The sequence below is a fragment of the Echinops telfairi genome, unplaced genomic scaffold, assembly GCF_000313985.2.
Source record: "Echinops telfairi isolate 266 unplaced genomic scaffold, ASM31398v2 ScPeMD7_3;HRSCAF=10, whole genome shotgun sequence".
NCBI classification, from domain to species: Eukaryota; Metazoa; Chordata; class Mammalia; order Afrosoricida; family Tenrecidae; genus Echinops; species Echinops telfairi.
The window spans coordinates 7,581,630-7,601,504 of record NW_022103899.1 but is presented as its reverse complement, the minus strand read 5'-3'; the positions used below and the strand labels follow the sequence as shown (position 1 = coordinate 7,601,504).

At 41.7% G+C, this 19,875-nt stretch overlaps 1 protein-coding gene and 1 pseudogene across 3 annotated transcripts in view; one reads left to right on the top strand and one right to left on the bottom strand.

The window, feature by feature from the left end:
• Positions 1-387: 387 nt before the first annotated feature.
• The window catches only part of CERKL (ceramide kinase like), a 40,600-nt gene continuing 21,112 nt past the window's right edge, over positions 388-19,875 (top strand). For 2 of the 3 annotated variants that reach the window (XM_045297396.1, XM_045297392.1), the window contains exons 1-3: positions 394-438; positions 7,446-7,577; positions 17,352-17,415. In XM_045297396.1, coding sequence (XP_045153331.1) covers positions 7,544-7,577; positions 17,352-17,415 — 98 coding nt within the window. In that variant the 5' untranslated portion in view covers positions 394-438; positions 7,446-7,543. Of the gene's footprint in view, positions 439-7,445; positions 7,578-17,351; positions 17,416-19,875 lie in introns of all 3 variants that reach the window. The other variant, XM_045297399.1, reaches the window with a different exon arrangement.
• LOC115872235 lies at positions 18,928-19,074 on the bottom strand (annotated as a pseudogene).

Below are 19,875 nucleotides of genomic sequence, written 5' to 3'. Positions count from 1 at the left end.
TCACCACCAGGCTTGACTTTCTCTTCGAGTCTTTCAACTTGAAACCTGCTAAGCATTTTCTTCCCTTTCAGTTGTCTAACTCTAGGCAAGAACTATATTGAAATATACTCCCTACTGAAAACAGCCAAGTTAAGTGTGTTTACATATTTATTTTTAGTTACCAGTTTTAATAGTAAGGTACCAAATTGTCTGACTCAAGCAAGTGGAAGGGTGACTTTGCTATTTTGTGAGACTGGAGACCAAGTTTGTTGGGGAGAAATCATAATTTATTTTGTGAATATGTTAAATATAGGATAGCTAGCAGACATCTGAGGAGAGTTGGTGCCAAAACATACAAGTCCTTGGCTGCTATTCATAACATTAGCAGTTTGAACCCACTAAGTGGGTCCATGGAAGGAAGGAGTGGCTTCCGTGATGATTACAGCCAAGAAAACACTGGTAAGTTTCTACTTTGTCACATGGGGTCACCCTGAGTCAAAACAACTTGATCACACCCACAACTTTCAACTTTGAAAGTTGAAACAACAACTTTCAACATGTGGTTGGGTCAGGATTCAGGACATAAAGCATACAGTGCTCTTGATCAGCTAGATACAAAGGTGTTTTTTATTGTTGTTATTGTTAAAGGACTGACTAGGTGGAATAGAATACAATAAACAGTTTAGTTGTATATAAGTGAAATTCATTGCTTTGTATCTCTTCACTCCACACATATAATTTTACAAGACATTTTTTCTTCTGCGCAGAAGATTGAGGGGGACAATGACAAGTGGCTAGTGTAGAAATGGCTCTACATGCTGTAACAAAAGTCGACGGCTGCAGCATTACAGCCTGACTCAAGGATGCTTGAAAGGAACTCCTGCCATTTGGCAGCACTGCAAAGAGTGGGTACAAATTGCCAAGGAGGAAAGAAAACCAAAAAGAGTTTTGTATATTAATTTGTGAGCCATGCTTAAAAGCTTGTCCAAAGAGCCAGGAGCTCAGACACCCCCAAAAGAGGTTGAAGTTGTGATTTAAATTGTATCCTTAGAACATTATTTGTAGTTGTGATCCCTGGTCCCTGTGAATGTGACCTTATTGGAAATAGAGTCTTTGCAGATGTGATCAAATTAAAATGAGTTGTTACTGAATTAGTGTGTGCTCCTAAGTAACTAGATGGAAGAGGAAGTTAGAAATGCACAGGAGGAAGACAGGCACATGAAGGTGGAGGTAGAGATTGGAGTGATGCAGGTTCAAGCCCAAGAATTCTAAGGATTGCTGGCAACCACCAGAAGCGAAGAAGAGGTATGCAATGATTTCCCTTAGCTCCTTCAGAGCAATTGTGGTCTTGCCAATTTCTCGATTGGGGACTCTAGCTTTAGAACTGTAAGAACTAAACTTTTGTTGTTTAAAGTCACGCCATTTATTGTAATGTCACAGCAGCTACTGCCAGGAAGCTGTTTCTGACCCATAGTGACCCCAGAAGGCAGTGTAGAACCACGCCCTGGGCTTTTAGCAGCCCACTGAGCAACCTTACTATGCCATCAGGGCTCCACTACAACAGGCCTCAAACACACCCATTGCCGCCGAGGCGGTGCCCACTCCAGGTGCTCCTACAGGACAGAGTAGAGTTGCCCCTGTGATTGTCTGAGATGGTAACTGCTTATGGGCAGAGAAAACCTGGTCTTTCTCCCAAGACAACAGGACTAAACTACTAAAATAGTCAGTGATAAGGATGCATGGGAAAGAGGTGTGTAATTGAATTTAACAGAGCAGAATATTGGAAGAGAACATGAGAATGTTTGCGTTTTATGTGAATGGTTACCAAGGAGAGGATCATTAAACAGGCACGACACCCTATTTTTATTGATGTCAATCAGCATCTATTCAGAACCAATTCCAAGGTTGACACAAAGGGCACAGAAGTCAACTGGTCTTAATAATAGGATGGAAGAAATGTGTGGGTTTGACAATAGCACTCTGTCCACCAAAACGGACTTGGCTATAGCCATGACTGAGCGCTCGACCTGCAAACAGATCAAACTGGAGCCCTGGATATGGCACCATCTTCCGGAGCAACTGGCCAACCACCTGGTGGCAGGTTGATTACATTGGATTGTCTCCATCATAGAAGGTCACTGCTATGAACACTTACCCTAGATATGGGTTTTTGTTCCCTGTGTACTAGGTTCTGCCAAAAGTACCATCTGTGGCCTTACTGCATGCCTCCTTGGTTCAGTGAATTTACATACCATGCAATATTATTATTGATCAATTTTGAGAAGATACTACTTTTTAGTTCCGTGAATAAACTACGTGGGTAGATGAATCAAGGAAGGAGCCCGAGTGGGGCAATGATTTAGTGTCTGGTTGCTAATAAAATGTCAATTCGTTGAGCACACCAGCAATGCCACAAAACAAAGCCATCCTGGCTGTGTGCCACCATAAAGACGGGTGGCCTGGGAACACTGATGGGTGCAGTTCTGCTCCGTCCTGTGGGATAACTGTTCTCAGAATTGACGGGCTGGCCCGCAACCACCACCACCCGAATCAAGAAGTGAAAACAGAACTACTCTCTCCTACCTTCCTATCTAATGATCTACCTGTGATTTTGCTTTCTGTCTCTGCAACTTTGAACTTTGCTGATCAATCAGTTTTAGTAAGAAGGAAAAATACTTCCACATTGAAACATAACAATGATTCAGCTGAATTGGACATGGATCGCTACTTGGCTACATTAGAGAATCCTAGAAGTGAACCAGTGAATAATGTTGTCATGCCTCTTAGGGTGATTGGCTCCGTGCAGCAGGAAGAAGCAGTGTGGCTAGAGCGGCTCCCCGGGAAGACTAGGTGTAGAGCCCAGGGACACCTCGGGCTGCCTCCCAGGAGCAGAAGGGAGTGAATGAGCTCATTACTAAGAAAATAAAAATGGACAAAGTGACCCCAGAAGACAAAGACAATCTGTACAGACAAATTACCATCAAGGAAAGAGAGGAAAAAATGTTACTACTCCTTAAAAAAGAAACATTCTAATATTTTTATCAGGGATGGTATCATATCTTTTTGGAACATGAAACTTCACTATTGCTTATATTATTCCAAAGCATAAGACAAGGAGGAAAGATGTCAAATTTTATTTATAGAGCTTGCATAAAACTGACATAAAGATATGCCAATGCAAATCCCAAAGGAAAACTAAAGATCACACTTATTTATAAATGTGAAGCAACTCTTAATAATAAAATCAGAATAGGGCTCTGTAATTCTCATGATAAATATCTATCTCATGTTAAAAGGCTGCATGGAGATAAAAACAGTATGAAATAACTACCAAATTTAGATATACCTCCTCGTGCTGGAGAGGGTTAAGCCTTGGACTGCTGACTTTAAGGGGAACGATGAAGCAGTCTGTCTGTGGGAAGGGGCCCAGCCTCAGCAACTCCACGAAGCAGATCCACCTGTCTGTGGAGTCCCTGGGCCTCCAAATGGCCTCCGTGGCAGGAGGTATGGTTTTGAGGCTGTAACTCCACAATCACCACATGAAGGGCAACCAAGAGCTGCGGTTCTCAACCTGTGGGTCGTGACCCCTTTAGGGGTCAAACACCCCTTTCACAGAGTAGGTCGCCCAATTCATAACAGTAGCAAAATTATAGTTATGAAGAAACAACAAAAATAATGTTATGGTTGGGGGGGTCACCACAACCTGAGGAACTGTATGAAAGGGTCGCGGCATTAGGAAGATTGAGACCCACTGAACTAGAGAGAAGGGTACAGAGGGAGAGGGAAGTGAGAAAAGGCATACATGTTCCAGTGAAAATTTTACTTTGCTGATTTGTGTATAATAGGACATCAATGTACCAGAATGTCTAAGGAACAGACGTTTCTAGTTAATTTATTTAGTTTTCATGGTTAGAATTGTTAACTGAAGTTTAATTTAAAAACTCTCTGGTTAAATGTTACCGATTTTCTTGAAAATCTTTTAAAACCCTTGGTGGTACTGGTTCCGCACTGGGCTACTAATCTCAAGGCCAGCAGTTCAAAGCCACCAGTGTGCTCCTCAGAAGAAAGACAAGGCTGCCTATACCCACAAAAAGCTGCAGGCCCAGAAAGCTAAAGGAGTGCGTCTCTCTTCTCTGTTGTGTTGCTCGGACTCACCGGATGGGAGGGAGTGTGTTGGAGTTGTTTTCTTCCTAAATTAAAATGCCTCAAAGATGAGGGACACATCATCTCTCTCTACACAGCTCTATCTCTATATAGCGATATCTACATCTCTATCTCTAGAACCATACATATATCATTATACAATGTCCACCAGGCTTACATGATAATGCATTTATCCACACACATTTCAAGTGACTATTTCTCATTTCTACAAACTTTCACTGCTCTGCTGTTGTCATCATATAAGGGGTCGGGGATACTCATAGTTGTTTTTTACAGCAACATTTGGGGTCTGCGGTTTGTTGTGTAGACATCATCCTTACTGGACTGGCCCTGCTTGAGGGATGAAATAGAGTAATTCCACAAAGTTGTGCCCTAGTTAAGGTAAACATAGTCTACATATTTAATTTGGTTCTTAGACTCTGGGATTTACAGCTAGTTTATTGTCTCTATGGCATGTTAATAAAAGTAAGTCTGGATTTATCGACTCAGTCCTTTCTAGCTAAAGGGTAACAGTGCTGCTACTTATGGCTGTGTTTGACCTGACCAAATCACACGTGCATTCCCTTGTGGCTGTGCAGTGAATGAATAGGGCTGGCTCTTCTAGCCAGTCGTTGTCACTCCTGCCAACCAATAGGGGCTGGGGGTTGGGACACGCAAATTGGATAGTTTTCCTTTTCTTTGGATGGGTCAGAGTGAGTGATTATGAATGACTGCTTATTGGGTCATTGGTCGATTTTGCTGAGTTTAAAATGAGTCATCTGAGAAGCAGGAGAGTGAAATCTCACCACTATCAAGAAAGAAGAGCCAGGAGTGGAGTGTGTCCTCTGGACTTGGAGCTTCCTGTGTGCTGAACCTCCTCGAGCCAGGAGACAGCTGTGGCTCCAGAGGAGTGGCAGTGGCAGATCCAGAGCATGAGGCAGAGTGATGGGCTTCCTGGTGCATGGAAGCTGGGTGCTTTCAGACAGAAAGCTCACCTGTAGATTAGGGTACCTTGAGGTACTTAAGGGAAAGCAAAGTTTTTTGCTAACCTGTGGGAGCACCTTCAGGCTGAGGCTTATGGAGGAGTGGCATGCCCTTTGGGCATTTGACAGCAGTGCTAAAAGAGGTTTGTAACATTGTCCAAGCAGGGCAGAGGCCAGGCCTAGGTTCCAAGGGGGCAGAGAGAGGCCTCCTGCTGGCATGGAAAGAAGAGGCTGTGCTGACCAAAGAATTGCAGCCTAGACATTTCTGATCCTGAACTGTAGCCGGTTAACTTCTCTAAAAAGCCCAGAGTTTTGAACATCGTCTGTGAGTTCTGTGTGGCCATTGCAATGAGTTATCAAACCCAGCAGAGACTTAGCCATGGGATAGATATCAGGTGACAGAATTGGTTAAGAAGCTGGAGTGTGGAAGCAGGTCTGGCACCTGCCTCATAGGAATTGGCCTTAGGCTGCTGTTGCATTTGATTTTCCTTCCCCTTTGTGAAGTCAGAAGTCAGATGCTGCCCCCCACCCCGAAAAAAAAGTTAGTGACTCTTTTTTTTTTTGTACACAACATATCCCTCCAGCTTCCTTTACTCTGGATCCCTTCTTTAACCCTAATTTGCTCTTGTGATCTTGACTGTTTTGAAAACTAAAAGGAATGCCCTTCAACTTGGGCCTTTGAGTGTTTCATCATGTTGTGCTCACATGATGTACTTTTGGGTGCATCTGAATTGGGGTGTTTCTCTCAGTGACTATATCACAAGGAATGCGTGTAAATTGATACCCCATAGGAAATGATTAAATTTAATGGCCTGCCAGATTTCCCCACTGTTAAAGTACTTTCTCCTCTACGTAAAACAGAGTAGTGTGTGGGACAGAGTTTAAGAATATGTGATTATCTTGCCACCTGCTCCTAATCCCATTTTTACCCAACGAATGACTAATTCCTGCCGGAATCAATGCTCATGCTGAAAGCTGAAAATTGTGACTTTTAAACTCTATAATTCTTTTACATTAGTTATTATTCTACTATAAAAGTAGGCTGTTGTAGGGGTTTCAGTGGCTGATTGGGGTGGGGGGGATAGATCACCAGGCCTTTCTTCTGAGGTACTTCTGTAGGTGGACTCACATTACCAACCTTTTGGTTAACAGTTGGAGAATGTTGAGCCAGAGGCTGACGGAGACTCCTTGTTCAGGTAGAGAATCTGAGAGTTGTGTGGGAATGTGCAAGGCATTCGGGGTGGCAGTCTGGACATTGGAACCCTCCCTGAATTCAAAACCATCCTTGCTCGTGTAACATTTCATTGCATCCACTAGGATGAGAACTGGAATAATATCTCTATTTTATGCTGCATAAAAATGGGCTTTGCTGAACTAGGGATTTTTTCATTTGTCTTTAGTAGTGGCTTTATTTGTTTTAATGGATATTCGTAACCTAAAGCAACACAAACAAACAAACAGAAATACCGTGAAACATGGCCCTCCCAGCAGAGCTTGCTGTAAAAGAAATGGTTGGCAGCTTTCTTTTGGTGCCCTGTCCCTCCTGCCCTTCCCAACAGCAGAACACTTGCATTGCACCTGCTCCAACTGGGTTCTAAGTGATAAGCATCTTGCAAAGCCCAGAAAATTGTAGTATCAAATCTCAGCCCCAACTGTGAGGCAGTGCTGTCCTTGAATCCCTGCTGAGAGGCGTTCCTCTTCCAACCCCCAGGGGAATTGCTTTTACTCCCCTGACCCCACTTCAGGCTTGAACTCTGACCTAAGCCTTTTTAGCTACCAGCATGCATTGCTCTGGGTGCTGTCACTGACTCTCCTCCCTCCCCCCAAATCTCCTGTCGCCAAGCTCACCAGCAGGTCAGCCATCGTAGCCTCAGGCTCACAGAGGTGCCTGATTCCAGGAGAAAGTGCACTTATTTAGGGAAAATGGACCTCTCTGTTTCTACTCCATCACTGCTCCCGGCACCTCCGAAAGCACAGCTGAAACACCATTTAATTTATTAGGCGTGACTTGGTAAATATACACAGGTATTGCCCAATATGCACAAAACGGCTTCCAACGGCACCTTCTTTCCTAAGTGTTCACTATCATACGTGCTTGAAGAGGAACATGACTGTTTCTCTGGTAGGAAAACATGATGTTGTAAGATAATGCCACACTCAGGGATACTCATCCAAAAAGTTTTAAAGGAACACAGCAAGCGTGATGTCCGTGTGTGTGTGTGTGTGTGTGTGTGTGTGTGTGTGTGTGTGTGTTACATTCTACCTGGATCTCAGAGGGTGCTTGTCAGGGAACGAGCAAGGTGCCTGTGGACTGGGAACTCTGACTTTGTGTTCTCTCAGGGTTTTCAAACAGACCAAAGTCATTGAAGATACTCCTGAACCCCCAAAGCCACAAAAAGGAAGCTACCCAGATCTATTATGAGAAGGTTGAACCCCTGATGAAGCTTGCAGGAATAAAAACGGACGTCACAAGTAAGTCATCTTCCGAATGTCATTTTACCCTTTGAAAAGCGTTGTGAAGGAAACAAGATCATCGAGTCTTGCTCCTAATCCAACCACAGCAAGTTATTAGTAGTAGCGAAAGCTTTTTATGAGTTTCCATAATGTAGCATTAAATTCCTTTTTTTCTTTTATAATGTTATTTGTATTAGAATATCTGGTTTCTCTTAACATTTTCTTTTTAGATTTGGAAAATTATTAGGAATTGCTTTAAAGGGGGCTTTTTAGTCTCTCCATTTAGATATATGTTATTTGCGCATTGCTACAGTGTGGTGGACACTTGATTTTGCTCACTTATGTTCAGTGTTGTTCAGTCCAATCCTTCCTAGCCTTCGTTGGGTTGTTTCTGCTCTGACTCTGACCCCTGCTGGTTAGGTCAAAACCAAGCACTTAGCTGCTGTTTTCAATATATTTTTAAAAGCCAGAAACTTCCATTCAGTCTCTAAAATAGAAACAATGGTTAGGTTTGCACCAGTGAAAACAAGATTTTCAGAGCCAAAACTAATATGAAGAAGAATATAATACTTTTTAATTTTTAAAAAGTTTGATGGGCAAAGGTTCCTTTGTTTTCTTCTTAATTCTCCTGTGGCGTAAGGAGGGGGAAATTGAGATTATTACCTGCGTCTTTTCTGGCTTTATGTCAGGGTGAATTGATTACCACGCAGTGTGGATTTTGAAGTCACTTGCAAAAGGGGAGACTATTGCCTAGTAAGCCTACTCAAGAGATGAGCCTCGAGTCCCACTGAAATGTCCCAGACCCGATTCTCAATTATTGGCAGGAGGGATTCAGAGTGACCTGGCCTTGCTCAATGGTGACTAAAGATGACAGACCTCAACATGTAAATAAAGCCATTCAAACCCACATCTCATGACTTGGGAAAGATGGAAGTTCCTTTAAAGAGGCAGTTTGTGGGAAGGATGCCAATGTCGCCTCAAATCAATCATTTTATGAGTTCCACAGAAAATGTAATGAAAAAATCAAAGAAGAATTTTTGAGGTACAATGAAGTTGTAAAGGGGTAAGTGTCTCATTTGATTCACTTAGACATGATTAGTAGGAAAGAGATAATGCAGATATAGTATTTCTTTCTACTGAAGATTTTCAAAGATCTGCCAAAAAACATGTTTGAAATTCATGCTAGGATGAAACTTGCCTGGGTTCTTGTGGTTGAGAGGAATTCTTGGGTGGTGCAAATGGCTTAGCACCAACTATTGGCAGTAAGCTTGTTGGTGCCAACTGGCCCAAGATACCACCAATGGCTGGCCTGGCCGTTTGCTTTTGATAGATCACAGGCACAACAATCCAATGGAGTCAGCAGTTATATGTACATGGGGGATTCTCTTGAGTCAAAACTGACTCCCATCCACTGACAACAGGGTAGTTGATTAGTGCAGCCTGGGAAATTAATGTCAACAGTTAAAAGTTGAATGTGCCTATTGGCAGGCTGCCTCACAGTAATTATTTTGTTTCATTGCTTTAATACGTAACAACTGCAGAACAGTACACTACCTGTAGAATTCTACATGTACCATTCAGTTCAAGAGACCATTCCTGAATCCCTCCTCCAAAGAGAACATGGTACGGGGTGCAAAATAAATAAGAAATATTCCTTGTTTGAGTGACTTTCAGCTTTCTAAGGATTCAATTAACTACGTTATGATTGGGATATATATATAACTATGGTACTTAAGAAAACTCATTGAATTCACTGCCATTGAGTCAATTTTGACTCACAGCAGACTCAGAAAAAAAGCATTTGAACAACTGAGTAATGAAGGCTGGGTTAGTCTTTAAAAAGCAGAGAAAAGGGGAAGAGAAGTGTTTTATTTTATTGGGGGCTCTTACAGCTCTTATCATAAACCATACATATGTCCATTTTGTCAAGCAAATGTCATCATCTTTTTCAAAGCATTTTCTTTCTACTTGAGCCCCTGGCATCAGCTCCTCACTTGCCCCCAACACCCCCCACCCTCCCTCTTCCATGCCCCCTTGATAATTTATGGGTTTTTTTTCATGTCTTACACCGAGTGCTGTCTCATTTCACCCACTTTTCTGTTGCCGCCCCTGGGATGGGGCCTGGCATGGAGGAAGGAAAGAGGAGGCGGGGGAGCAGGTTGGTAGGCACACGTAAGTGGTGGGTTGTCTTCATGCTATCTGGGGAGTTCTTTCCAGCACCTTGCTTGACCTTCCTCTTTTTCTCTTTCCTCCTCAACTGGCTGCTCCTGTTAGTCAAATGCCAGAGAGAGATGTGTCTATGAACGAGACCAACATGTTTTATTTTTAAATGGTATGTTGTTGTTGTTGGGGAAATGCACAGCACAACATGAGCCAGTTCACCCATTTCTACATGTGCCACTCAGTGGCTGTATTCTCTGACTTGTGCAATCACAGAGACCAAGTACTAAATGTCTTCTCCCTCAGTTTGGCTGAGCCAGTATATTACCTGAGTCCAACCTGGGTTCATCACTTCCCTACCAACGAGGATCGTCCCAGGGCCTCAGGGTGGGACATCCTTTGTCTGAAGACTACAAAAACCTGAACAGAGTCCGAGTTCTAGTAGGGGAGGAAATAGGACGAAATGGCTTCTGGGTAGGCCCAACAATGTATACTTCAGGGAACCTGTGCTCAGACTATGAATGACTCCACTGCACTCGGGAATTCTGTCATCACCCATGGACCCAGCAGTGCTATAAAATTTCAATCAGACTGTTGTAATCTGGCTTTGCAAAGATGACTTTCCAGTTGAATAAAGATGAGAAAGGAAGTGAGAGCAAATGGAGAAAATGAAACTGGTGCACGAGAGCTAAACTAAGGCAGAAGAAATGACAAGAATGCAGTTTTTCCCCTCTAAAGCGATTGTATCGAAGAGGAAAAAATAGTAAATACTAGTGTACTTTTTCTAAATGCATAGATATTAGTAAATGCTATATTTTTATTACAAAATAACATTAAAATATCACACAAAGCACATTTAGGACTTACTTTCTATTTGCACAGGATGGATAATCATTAGCTGCCTAACACTCCTCCTACAGGCAAAATGATAAAATTACATCCCTTCCTTTTAAAATAATTTTGTCTGTATATTACCTAAATATTTATTTTAAACATTTTCTTTTTTTTTTCATTAAAAATCCTAATTAAACATGTTAAATCCTTAAAAAAGTACTAGCGTTCGTGTCAGTGGTTTTTTGGTTTTTGTTCAACTAAGACATTACAAAGTATATGGTGTACTATAAAGTACTATAGAAATGTGGTCATTTCTTCAGTTTGTTTCATAAAACTGGAGCATATTAAGATTCAGTCCACATCGGATTTGAGAGAAAAAGTATTTTGTATGAAACAAAGTCTGAAAAATACTTATCTTCTGAAAACCTAGTAATGGTTATTTTAACATATCCTTGCACAATAGTGAAGACAAATGGAGCAACAATCACATAATACATTCTATATAATGGAGAACTTATTAGAAACTGGTGTTATAGCAATATAAAGGAGGGTTTGAAAATTATAGCCAGCTATGTACATTATGACTTCAAAGAATAAAAGGATCTCAACCTATTAACAAAAATATAGTTGCTCTTTTATTCTTGGTTGTGCTGAAACCCTATTTCCTAAAGCAAGCCCATATATTTGAAATATTTGAGTTCCAGCTGAACCCCATCTATGAACCATGCTCAATGTTTCTTACCTAATAATGGAATGTAGTATTTCTAGGTAGACCTAGAAAAAGCGATTTTTTCCAAATAACCTATTTTAAAAGTAAAGCAAGTGGGGTTAACCTGTGATGGGATACGATGCCTTCTCATTATCTTGCTCCTAAAATAAAGTAGACTTTAAGGACTGCACCATTAAATGCAGGAAAGAAAATTTGAGACATCATAGATTCATAAACCAATAAAATAAAAAAGTCAAGATAGCAGACAAGTCAGACTGCAGAGAATTTAGAGACTCCCCTCCCCTCCCCATGGTGAAGCACAGGTGTGTGACACTCCTTGTGGATGAGCACCAGTCTTCGCTAGGGCCCCTACAACAGAAGCAGTGTACTCAACAATGTCATTAGTCATTCTTACTCTGATTTCATGGCCATCGTGCCTTTGTGCAACCCAAAAACCAAACTCACTGCCGTCCAGTCAATGATGACTTATAGTGACTTCCTGTGGTTTTCTGAGACTCACTGTTTACAGGAGTAGAAAGTCCAGTCTTTGTCCCACAGCGCTGCTTGTGGTTTTGAACTGCCGACCATATGAATCACAGCCTGATGTATAACCACTACACCAGAAAATTCCAGCATCGCTGTGATGATTTAAGAGAAGGTGCCACTTCTGGGCTGAGTCAGCTCAAGGTCACCTAGCATCTTGAGCTGGAGTACTTGCTTAACTGCAAGCCCACCTGCCTTTCTGGCCAAGTGCTTTGGTGCTAGGCCCAAACCACACAACCATCTACAGAGCCCTGTGAGCTAATATTTGCCTCCTTGCAATTTTTATCTTTATCAATATAAGCCCAGAGGTGTAGTGGTTCTGTCTTGAGCTGCTAATCACAAGGTCAGCTGTTTTTCACCACGAGCTGCTTTGTGGGATAAAGACAAGGACTTCTACTCCTGTAAAGAGTAACAGGCTCAGAAACCCACAGAGGAAATAGAATCCTAGGGTCCTCTAGGCCTGATATGAGTCAGAGTTGACTTGGTAGCAGTGAGTGAGAGTTAGTATGTGGGAGAAAGATGAGGTTTTCTGCTTCCATAAAGTTGACAACAGAAAAACCCACATGGGGTCGTTCTACTTGACCCAGAGGCTTGCTATGAGTCAGAATTCACTCGTTGGCCTTGAGGGATTTTTGTTGTTGTTGTTTTTGAGAGTTAATATTGACGCTGTAGAGGATTTAATTTTACTTGGAGCAATGATCAGTGCCATCAAAGTAACAGCCAGGAAATTAAGTGGTGCATTGCATTGGGAAAATTTGCAAAAGATCTCTTTAATGTGTTCAAAAAGGAAGATGTCACTGCGAGGGCTAAGATGCACATGACCCACGCCATGGTATTTTCAACCATCCCATATGCATGGTACCTTAGACTGGGTTCTTTAGAGAAGCAAAAACAGTGATAAATACTGATGTAAAAATATTAATATCCAGAAACTGCTTCACACAATAGTAGAAGCACCTGAGCCCAAGTGCAGATAGGTTTCAAGTCCACAGGCCAGATGTTCACCTGGAGGTTTCTCTTGAGTGGTAGAGCTTCAGGAGCTGATGAACCCAAGATCAGCAGGGAAACCACAGGATGGGAGCTGCAGAGGAGGCTGAGTTCAAAGTCAGCAGGTCAGCCTTAGGACTGCAGGGTTGAATGGATCCAAGTTTGAGAATGAATCCAAGTTGACAGATCAGATGGCAAGCCTCTGATGAGTCCCTGGATCAGCAGACAACATGGCAAGCCATTGGTTCAAATACACAGAATGGGAGCTTGATGAGGTAGATGAAGGTTCTAGACTAGTGGTTCTCAACCTTCCTAATGCTGCAACCCTCTAATATAGTTCCTTATGTTGTGATGCCCCCCAAGCATAAAATTATTTTTATTGCTACTTCATAACTGTAATTTTGCTACTGTTATGAATCGGGCAATCCCTGTGAAAGGGTCATTTGACCCCCTAAGGGGTCTTGAGCCACAGGTTGAGAACTGCTGATTCTAGACCCAAAGCAAAGCAAAGCAACGGTGTCTATAATGCCCTTATATTGGAAGGAGGCCACTTCCTTCCCCCAAGAAACCTCCTTGTAAAGGTATCCAGGCTGTGATTTGAGTGAGGGTTTTGCAGGGAGGCTTACAATTGAGCAGAGTTGATTGCCTTGTGCCAGACTAGGCACCATGGTGTGAGCAACAGATATTGACTGTACTGTGGGTGCTGACGTCTAGAAAAGGGAACAAATCTGTGTTGGAAGAAGCACAACCAGAAGGTTCCTTCAAAACAAGGATGGCAAGACTTCCGCTCAAGTACTTTGGACATGTTGTCAGAAGGGACAAGTTCTTGATGAAGGCTATTATGCCTGGTGAAGTAGACAGTCACTGAAAGAAAAGATGTACTGGCACATTGGTTGGCAAATGGACTTAAAAAACATTAGGAAAATTTGCACAATTGCAGCTCTGCTTGTGAGGATGGTGTAGAACTGGGCACGAGGTTGCTGAGTAAGGCTGACACAAACAATGGCACCTGAGAGCAGATTTAACACTCTCTTTCATAGCAGTTCAGAATAGATGTGGTCCGTCTTCTGTGTAAGAAACAGATGCCTAAGTGACTCAGAATTTCTGTTAAAGGGAGTGGGAAATTTTGAGATGGTTAATCGTGATAGTTGAACAACATGATGAACAGATACAGGAAGATTGTACAAATGACAAATGTTTTATTACCTATGTAACAATAACGAAGAGTCTTAAGATAGTTGAAGACAGGTCCTTTCCTCCCCTTGGTCCTCTCATGTTCTTACCAGCACAGCCCTCAGACCTCTCATAACGAAGCTGCTCGGCCTTCTCTCACCGTGGTCAAAGGTGTTTGTCTGAGTGCAGCGCAGAGTTCAGGCACAAGGTGAATTCGTTAATCCGACATTCCGACTTCTTGGCCGGTCCTGGGGAGAGTTGTGAAGAATGTGTGGTTGGCTGTCACGTTCTTCTCTTTTTCTCCTTCTGATGTCATGCTCCGACCTCTTACTTTTCATTTTGTTAGTCATTTTATTGGGAGCTTTTACAGATCTCATAACAACCCACGGTTCCATCACATCAAGAAGGGTTGTGCAATTGCTACCGCAATGAGTTTCAAAAAAACGTTCTTTCTTCTTGAAGTCCTTGGTATCAGCTCCCCTTGACCCCTCCTTCTTCCCCCTCCCCCCAGGAACCCTTTATTATTATGATGATGATATTAGTTTTTCCTTATACATTTTTTGCCATATCTTACATGATCCAATATATCCATTCACATACAATTCTGGTTTGATCCCATCAGGTGGGGCTATACAGTCATCAATGCTGTCCCCCACTCCTCCCTTCCCCACCCCACTCTCCCCCCAGGGAGCTTTTACTCCTGGTTCTGAAGGATTATTTTTATTGGCTTTCATATACCAATCTTGAATATACAAATGAACATACACTACCTAACATGATTAATGAGACAAAGCAAATAAAAGCCATTAACAGTAAGGGGAGGAAATATTAAAGCACTAGAGGATAGTTATGTGGTTCATCAGGGCTCTACCGCTCCCTGGATTTGTCATCCTTTCTGTGTGGCCCTTCTGAGCGGGACTGTCCAGTTACCTTACAGGTAGGTTTGGGGTCTCCACTACATGCACGCCACTTCATGTCGATTTGTTTGCTCATTTTTGAACTTCTGATACCTCTTCCCGTCGACACCTCATGATCAACAGGCTGGTGTGCTTCTTCCATGTGGGCTTTGTTGCTTCCTTGTTAGAGGGCCACTTGTTTAACTACAAGCTGTTAAAAGCCAAGACGCTGTATCTTTTACTAGCCAGGCACCATCCTCTTTCTTCACCACATTTGCTTATGCACACATTTGGTCTTCAGCAATCATGTCGGGAAGGTGAGAATCATACATTGCCACAGTATTGAAACAAACCGTACTTGTACTGAGGTAAGATTTAAGTAGAGGTCCAAAGTCCATCTACTTCCTTGTTGCATTTACATATATACATACATATATAAACAAATACACACATATATATTTTTTCCTCTTTTCTTCCCTCCTACCCCACTATTATGTTTACCCATTGTTCACCTCTCAGTAATTCCTCTCAGATATAATCAATTGATTAAACTCAACCAGAAAAGCTACACCCTCCTGAACACCAGTTTCCAAACAATTACTGTTTCCTTGTACCGTCATTGTCGGCTCCCTCACCTCTCCCACCCTCCCGTGGCCCTCAGGAACCATTTTACCAACCATGTCTCCATAAGATTGCCTTTCCTGCCTGTCTTGTACCCCCCCCCCCCAAAAAAAAAAATCAACCAATCAGTCAACATACAGATAGTCACCAGGCTAACAGGGATCCTGACAGAGAGCAGATGAGTATCTCTCTGTTAATTATGGAGAAGGACATTATAAACCATCAGTCCAGTCCCCCTTTCTTCCAAAACGGCACATCCCATCCCTGCTTACCTAACAACGCCTACTGCTCAGCAGTCGCGTCTGGCCGCGCATCCCAGCGGTCCCCATCCACTCCCTGCAGTCAAGGATGGAGCAGTCAGGGTGTCTGAAGGGGCTTCCAAAAGTTTGTAGAAAGTGGAATTAAATGCTTTGTTTAAGACATTAAAGGGGCACCTATAATAAAAAAAATAGAATTCCTCTTGTATATTCAAATTCTATCTAAAAAAATCAAAGGGAACAATAGACTATTACTATAAATGTTTTGTAAATACAAAGACCATTTGGCCATAACCTAGTTTTAAGTAAACATTGTATTGGATTTGAAAAGCTACACCCAAATTTAATTTGGTATGCAAGCAAAACTCCACTGACCATATTTCAGTGTAAGTATTTTTTGGTAATGTTTAATTACTTTTAAAGTGTGCAAATATGATGTTCTTATTTTCACTGTAGGGTTGCTGCTGCTATAGCTGTATAGAGGTATAGCTGTAACTAAACGATCATCCCACCACTGTGCATATTAACTTAGTCTTCCAATTTTACTAATATTGATACGTTATATTGCAATTTATTATAGCTTCTGATCAGAATTTAACACAAATTTTATTCATGGGACTGTTAGCAGCTTTTGAATACGCTGTGGAGAATTACAATGTAACTGCTAGATAAAGAATGATTCCTTTAGACATTCAGACTAATAATTTGTAACAATTTCTAAAAACATTGCAGGAAAAGCTTGAACTATGCTGGCACCAGACAGACATGAAAGATGAATGTAATCTTGCATATAGTGATGCACATTCTTACACAGAAAATCCATCTGCAGTGTCATGTCAGTCAGCAGAAATCTTTGATGGGTGGATACAGCTGGGCTGCCTCTGCTGGCAGAGACACCCTAGAAAATGCTAAATGTGGTTGTGATGCCCAGTGCCATCTGCAGTGTGCCAGTGTCTCCTGTCCACACTGGCATTTACAGTACTGCATAGGGCATCAGCAGTGGTGGAGACAGCGAGACAATGTGACAGATTTATTTCCTCTGAGGACCCAGGCTCTGGTGACCAGTGTGCCAGCCTGCTCCTTGGACGTGGGTCGGTTGACATGCGTATTGGCTTCGTCTTTTCACACCCAGCTCATCCTCTTGTTAGTCTGGTCATTCCGGGTACACATTGTTTCTTAGCATGCCAGCCTCACACTACCCTTTATCTAATTTATTCATTTAAGTTTAACAAAGTGATTTATGGTTGACTATTCTAGACTAGCTAATAAACCTTATTTTGAAAATATTGCCCTCCTAGGCTTTTGATTGTTTAAGTGTCTTATTTACAAAGCCACAGACAGGCACCAAGATAAATGACCTAACCACTGTGTAGGGGATATCACCAAATGACTGATGTAGTGGGAACAAATATGTGACCCTCTTTTACATAAAACTATAAAACACATCAGGAAGCTCATACTTAATTATCTTTCCATGATTAAAATATAAATACTCAAGAATAAATGTTGCTTTATGACTTACCATATGTTTATCATATTATATTGCCAGACCAAGTGAAAAAGTATAGATCATTGTTTTAAACTTTCACATTTTGCATTTTCTTTTAAATAGTAACGGAATATGAAGGGCATGCTCTATCACTGCTTAAAGAATGCGAGCTCCAAGGATTTGACGGGTAGGTTTTAGTATCTCTGAGTGCCACTGGTTTATAGTAGTAAGTAGTTTGTTAGTTTCACCTATCTATGGGACCTGGAATTTTACATATTGGTGATGTTAGCGATTAGGTTTTATTTTACTCAAATACATGCAATAATAATACGATATAACTGCAATGATGAAAATACGACATGGCCATATGCCTGTCAGAAGCTGGCACAGGGGGAAACACACAAAAAGAGAAATGGAATTATAAATAGGGAGAAATCAGTGTATCACCCTGCACATACCTAATGGACATACATTTGTGTCTGGAATCCTTAATGGTTGGCTTTAACCAAATGAGGATCTGGAAAAGTATCAGTGGAAGGTAGAATGTGGGTCCTATGGTATAACTCTATGATCCCCATTAGCAACTCTATGGAGAGTTTTAGTAGCTATCCACAGGCTAAATTACTGTGATTGATCCAGGAATAAATGCTTTATAAAAACAAATAGATTATTTAAAGAAAAGATAAAAGAGATAAGTTTCAATGTTCTCTTAAAATTTAGTGACTACCAAGTAGTCATAGTAAGCAGTGAAAACCATTGGTCGTGGCATATGGTGAAGGCATACAGAGGTCACTCAACAAGAGAAACCACGCCCATTGCGATGGAGTCCATTCTAACTCATAGCAACCAGACAGGGCAGAGTACAACCACCCCCTGCGCTTCCAAGGCTGGGCATCTCTGGGGAGCAGACAGCCTCATCTTTCTCCCGCAGAGTGGCTGGTGGGGTCCAACGGCTGACTTTTCCATTAGCCGCTGAGTGTTTTTACTCCCCACACCACCAAGGCTTCTTAGAGACTGTTCACTGGGGCACAAATACCAGAAACAAGGCAAGTGCCGTACGCTTTAATTGCCACGTTCTCAAATTGGTGAGTTTGTTGAAGTGCTAGATTGACGTAAGTGACTAAGAAGTACACACACACACATATTAGAGAAGACCTTTTTTTTTCAACAGCGGATATTTGAGTGTTTTAAAAGGTAGCAAGTTTCGGAATTGTGTCCGGTGGTGATGGGGTTGTGGAGGGCAACCACTATTAGAAGGCTATTTGAGCTTTTCAACCAGAGCAACAGGTTTTCTTCTTCTCAATGAACTGAGCATGGTTTAGAGAGGGAAAGGATGCAAGCGAAATGGAGCCTTATCCAAGCAGTTTGTCAGAAACGCTTAGTAATTTTTAATAAGAAAATTAGGAGTTGGGGAAAAAGAAACTTAGTGAGTGAAATATGATTTTTCCAAAAGGAATTTTACTAGGAGTAAATTTAGATGGTAATATTAGATAAATATTGAGAATGAGGAGTGTGAGGGATTACCTCAGAATTTTATACTTAAAGGAAGACAAAGGATTAGTAGGCTGAATTTAGGACATTTTCATGCATAATAATATTTAAGAGAAATAATTGGTAGAAGTATGCACATTAGCTACTAATCTTAACACACTACTTCACCCCGCCCAACTGGTAAGTGTATGAGGGTGGCGGCCTTGTCAATGAGTCCCTGCCTCAAAATATGATTACATAAATCATATTAATGAATGTCACAGGTATTGAATGTACAGTTGTCCACCAGCATGATGAATTGTTCTGATGAATGCGGTTTCTACACTTGATCTTAGCCAAAAGGCCGAGAAGCGATGAATGCGGTTTCTATAAGTATGTTCTATTGGTAACTATATGGAGTCCTGTGGGTGTATGAGTTGCACATTGTTCTGCTAAACACAAGGTCAGCAGTTTAAGACCCCTTGCTTCTCTGAAGGCAAAAGATGAGGCTTTCTACTCCTGTAATGATGTAGAGTTGTGGAAACCCCCAGGAGCAGTTCTACCCCACCCTATAGGGTCCCTATGAATTGGAAATGACTCAATGACAGTAAGTTTGATGTTTTCATTTTTTTTCATTATTACTAATTATACTCAGAAAAGTTGGCCAATAATTAAGCACTTGGAAGACCGAGGACAGGATATTGCTCAAGTGCAATATAGTGATATTTTCTTTACTCGATCATATTTAAATCTTTGTAAACGCCATGCTAAGGAGGATTTTAGGTCACCAGGGAGGTGTTATTCCGCAGGGTATAGCTAAAAATATTTAGATTTGTTCGTTATTACCCACTTCTGAGAAAATGGCATCGTTGGACCTAACCATGATTTGCATCGAATTATTTTGCTTTAGCTGTTCCTTATCTCAAAACAGGACCTCCAGCGGTGCCGTGGCACAAATGCTGGGTTGTTTATGCTGGTCAGTGGGTCCCGTGCACCAGCTCTCCTCAGCTAGCTGTCTGCTCCCATAAAGATTTCCAGTCTCCGAAACCCTAGTCTGTACGATCACTATGAGTCAGATTTGACTCGATGACAGGAGGGCTTTTCTTCCTTTTTTTTGTTTCTTTGTTGTGGTTAAATTATACTGATTTATTTAGACTTGTAATACTGTACATATCTA